At 37.4% G+C, this 5,000-nt stretch overlaps 2 protein-coding genes across 34 annotated transcripts in view; one reads left to right on the plus strand and one right to left on the minus strand.

Annotated features, from left to right (window-relative positions):
- The window catches only part of LOC108274794 (uncharacterized), a 588,939-nt gene that overhangs the window by 197,045 nt on the left and 386,894 nt on the right, over positions 1-5,000 (minus strand). The gene's annotated exons all lie outside the window — the stretch shown is intronic.
- Positions 1,996-5,000, plus strand: part of LOC128628631 (uncharacterized) — a 3,741-nt gene continuing 736 nt past the window's right edge. The window contains exons 1-4 of one of the 2 annotated variants that reach the window (XR_008397869.1): positions 1,996-3,343; positions 3,512-3,865; positions 4,477-4,829; positions 4,943-5,000. The exon at positions 4,943-5,000 is cut by the window's right edge and continues 736 nt beyond it. Coding sequence is in view for 1 of the 2 variants with exons in the window: in XM_047160075.2 (XP_047016031.1) it covers positions 3,301-3,343; positions 3,512-3,865; positions 4,477-4,685 (606 nt within the window). In the remaining variant the exon portion in view is untranslated. Of the gene's footprint in view, positions 3,344-3,511; positions 3,866-4,476 lie in introns of both variants that reach the window. The other variant, XM_047160075.2, reaches the window with a different exon arrangement.

Raw genomic sequence — 5,000 nt, forward strand, 5'->3', positions numbered from 1 at the left:
CACTGTGGTCTGTAAGAGGTGTAGTGTGAATGCTGAGTTACAACTGTTTGTTACACTTTGGGAAAGAAGACAATAATCTATTCGAGACTGCTTAGAGTGGTCCTTGCTGCTACAGGTATAGAGACCGCACAACATTAAATCACATCATAAAAGCATTCATAACTGGACTTACAGAAGCAGCTCTAGAAGGAAACCGATCCAAATCACTATTTAATACCATATTAAAATCCCCACCCAAAATAAGAAGAGCACTGGGGTATTTATTTTTCCAGTACTGTATATTATCAATAATCTCTTCCATTAAGGTGGTATTTTCCTTAGAAATGTTATATCTATATACATTTAATAGAACTGTGATGGTCTGGCCAATAAAATCACTAACAAAAGAAAATGACCCTTGGGGTCACTGACCCGGTGTAGTGTTTCACCAGCAAACTTATTTTACAAAATGGCGACACCTGCTGTTCGCTCTGTACAGTAAGACATCCACACACCACTGCTCCACTGGGATCTCCAAAAATTACAACCATCCTGCGAGGAATTGGCTTCTTGAAAAAAACTAAAATCTGATCTGTGGTTTTTAACAGAAAAAAGGGCTCTGCGTTTCACATTGTTTCTTAATCCCGTGACATTGAGAGAAATGAACAATATCAACATTAATAAATGAACAACAAAGAACAATTATTAACAAGAAAAAAATCAAAATTGACTGGTAATAAGAAGAAAACTGAAAAGAACAGAGTTAAGTGATCATTTAAAATGACCAGATGAAAAGCTCCAGCTGTAATATGACGGAAGCTCAAATGCCCGAGTGACGCGAACTGTCACCTTTTTAGAAAATCAGTAATCACACCTGACTCTCTTTACGGAATTCACCAAGTAATCTCCCACCTTCAATTAACGCGCGCGCTCCGATGTAATAAGCAGTTTTTACAGAATAAGTGTCTCTAGTTGTGAATAGTTGTCGTTACGTCTTCGCGCACTTTCGGTATTGTAAAAAACCCTCTTCGGCACGCCCTGGTGCGGGGCCTGTGTACACTAAAACACACAGCGGCACTTCCGCTTTAATGAATGACGCTAAACTCTACAATTCACAATCAGAAATACTCACCAACACGTCCAGTAAACATCCTTAAATACTTTAAAGACAATATAAAACATATTGTGGATAAAATAAGGATATTTTCCTACCTCAGCTCATCACAGAGCAGCGACAGGTTGTAGGACGACTTCAGTGTTTTTTTTTTTTTTTTGTTTTTTTTCCCTTCCGCTCCTCGTCTTCTTCTTCTTTCTGTTTTAAAGGCGGTTGGAAAACCAACTTAAGGTGCATTACCGCCACCTACTGGACTGGAGAGTGGGTAGCAGATTGGCAAGGGAAAAAAAACAATAATTACAATAATACTACTAAATAAATAAATAATTATATACTACATATTCATACTAAATTATTAAAGTCTCTGACTTATTAGTGATAATTTATTAGGGGACGGTGTATTTTCCCAGATGTTTTTCCAGCAAGTTGTTTAGTGTCATGTTTTGTTTTCCAATCTGCATCTCTAGCTCAGTTCTTTCCTCCTCATATCTTTTGCAGTCTAACAGAATGTGTTTTCTGTCTCTTGTGTATTGCAGTGTGTGCAGAGTCCAGTGGGGTGTTTTCCTGTTCTGTGTAATGTTAGATTTAAGTCAGCGTGATATTCTAAGACTCGTAATTATCATCTCTTCCTCTCTCCTTTCCTTTATAATGGTGTTAATCTGCTCTACTTCATGGTATTTGTATTTCATCTGTTTCATGCTTTATCGATATTTCTGCCAGTACATCTACAGTTTCATTTCCTTCTACCCCTACATGTTCTGCTAACGCCCCCAACTGTAGAGAACTCTTTTCAGGAGAAAGTTGCAGATGCCGAGTGATGATTGACACTTTTCTGAATAGAAATTGTGCTTTTTTTTTCCAGAATAGAAAGAATAAACTTATTTCTTAATTTAAGTCTTTTTCGAGGTTCACTGAAAAAATTGGAGCATTGAATTTAAATGTGTACATTAAATGTGTACATTGTTCCTGTTAATATAATTACAAAACTATGGAAACTCTAAGAAAAAAAAAACTTGTGAATGTAATAAGTTTGATTTATGTACAACTTTGATCAATACTAAACCATTTATTATTTAAATATTAATAATCATTTGATTTGGTTTCCATTTTGTCTTTTAGTCAGTATATTATAAGAAATATAAACAATCCCATCAATAGATTGAACACCTTAAAAGAAAGGTACAAGGTTTCCAAATGTTGAAGAAATGGTGAAGCAATAAATTGATTTTTTAAGTTAATCTGTGAAAGTTGTACGTATGCAGAATGGTATGAGGTATTATCCCATTTTTCTTTGCCCAGGAGTGTACGGCTGTAGACAGTTTATTATGATTTGCAGCAGAATATCTGATACGAACATGGGACTGCAGAGTGACTGCACTTATTTTTAATCCGGGTGAACACTGTGTGATTTTTAATAGTCCTTTGTGACTGCTGCTTGTCAGACTGTACGAACACGATCCCTGCTGTACTGTGAGCCATGTCACACTGTAGGATCTCAGTTCTCATTAATGTCAGACTGTACAAGACGTGAAAAACCGACGCACACAAGAAGAATCTTACGGAGTAGGAGACGTCACACTACAGGACTGTGCCTCAAATCTTCTCACACTGCCAGAATTTAATCAGAGGAAAAATCTGATCACAACGGCCATTAATCTGCTGTCGGGGAACACGTCAAACTACCGATCAAAGACTACAGATTTTGGCCCAGGATTATAGGAATCTTTTAGGATTCTCAAAATTAGTCTCAGACATTTATCCATTTATTCATCAGACGACTAAATCGTGGTCAAAATCCTACAGTGTGAACCGGCTTAAGTATTTATACTCAGCTGTTGTTTATAAATCCAAACATTTCTGCATATTGCAGCTAAATATCAGTTAAAACAATATGATTTAATATTTATTCTGCTAGCATGGATCTGTCCCTCTTCTGACATACGCTCAGGGTCTTATTGTGCTAAAATGTTTTTCCTTCAGCCTGCTAGGATGTTCATGTTAGCATTGTTGGTGGATCGTGTAAAGAAAATAAACTGATAAAATGATGAATGTGCTCGGATCTGTACGCACCGTCTAAGAAGAACACCGGTGATGTGAGCAGATTATTGGACTGACAAAATACAGAACAGGATGTAGGACCGTGTGGCTAAAACCAGGTGTGAAACAGCAGCACTTGTCCTCAGAGCGCTGGAGGGAGTGTGTGAGAAATGGCCAAACTCCTGTCTACATTTCTTCTACAGATGCTGTTTGGTGAGTTCATACACACATTAGCAGATGATCAGATAGTAAACTATAAAAGACTGTTATTAGCCGCTGTAGCTGTGAAAGTGTGAGTAATGTTCAGGACTCTGAATGTATTAATGCACTATAGCTGGTTTGGACAGTCATGATGAATCTGCTCTCTTGTTGTTCTTTCAGGTTTCTTTACACCGTGTCTCCTTGAGATCGCTTCAACTGATCATTTATCTGTTCCTCCTGGAGAGAACATCACCCTGCTCTGTAACATCACTAATTATTATGAGATATCGTGGTATCGACTGAGATCTGAGGAGGTGAAGTTGCTGATATCTGCTGAAAAATTTAACCTGAAGAAAACCTTTTCCCTCCGTTATAATGTGAACGAGAGTCACTTTGATATGACAGAAAGCAGCAGTTCAGTCAGTTTAGTGATTATTGGAGTTAGAGAGACAGATCTGGGATTTTATTTCTGTGGAGGTCGAAACGATGCAACACACATTCAGTTTGGGAAATTCATCAGACTGGACTTTACAGGTGGGTGCCAATATTTTATTCAGTCTGATTATTGCTATTTAATTTCGTTTTAGTTCGTGTGTTTATTTTTCATAATATTATTGATATCTTGTGTATTATTTCAAGGATTATTTTTATGAACAAACAGTAAAATCTCGCGCACCTGACACTCCGGACTTTTTAAAGTTCTGCTAATCTGGACATCATTTCCTCTCTGGCTTCGTTTTCTTCAAGGGTTCTTTATTTTGTTCAGCCACACTTTAAAGAGCAGTGTTGAGAATGTTGTTGAACTGTGAGAAGATCAGTTCAGTGTGGAGGAGAAAAGTGTTTCAAATAGTGACTCATGTCCCACATTCATGACTGAGAGAAACCTTAATAAAAGAAAAATATAAGGAGAGATATCAGTACAGATGTGGTGAGCTGAAACTATTGTGATGATTAATAAAGCAGAAAAGAAAACACTTTTCTCCCGGTTATTGTTGTTGTTGTTTATTGTTACACAGTGTATAAGTGACAGTCTGATCGTTGTGTGTTTAACACTAAATTAAAGTTATAAAAGATATCAGAATGTCCTCTGATACACTTTCCTCTCAGATACTTTACTGATATCTCTGTGTTCCTCTGTGTTTCAGCTGATCAGCATCATGAGACTGATCGTTCAGACACACAGCAGTCTGTAGGTCCTGCACTCTGTGGAATTATTATTATAATCCTATCATGTGTGTGTGCGGTCTTTGTTTCAATAAGCATCATCTGCTCCTCTCTGTACTGTTCCCTTTATTTACGACACTTCCTGTTGTTCCAGGCCGAACAGCAGCCCTTATACACTAGTGCAGAATGAATGTGTAATGAAAACGTTAGTGATTGTAAAAAGCTGTGTAGTGAAATCTGTGTGTTTGACATTTTTGAGATTGTCGTCTTTGTCTATGTTAAATTCTCTTATTTTTCAGATAAGTGTTCTTCCACTGGGGACTCAAACGAGAAGGTAGCAGAAAAACGATGAAATGATGAAATGTAGTTGATGGAAGTCAGCGCTGAGATCATGTCACTATTAAAGCAGACTAATAACGTCACATTATCAGATGTTTCTCTCTGCAGGAAGTGGATCTGCACCTGTCTGATTTGACCTTTGTGACCTACACAAGTGTCTCCTGAC

Source organism: Ictalurus punctatus, chromosome 14 (genome assembly GCF_001660625.3).
Source record: "Ictalurus punctatus breed USDA103 chromosome 14, Coco_2.0, whole genome shotgun sequence".
Lineage (NCBI taxonomy): Eukaryota > Metazoa > Chordata > Actinopteri > Siluriformes > Ictaluridae > Ictalurus > Ictalurus punctatus.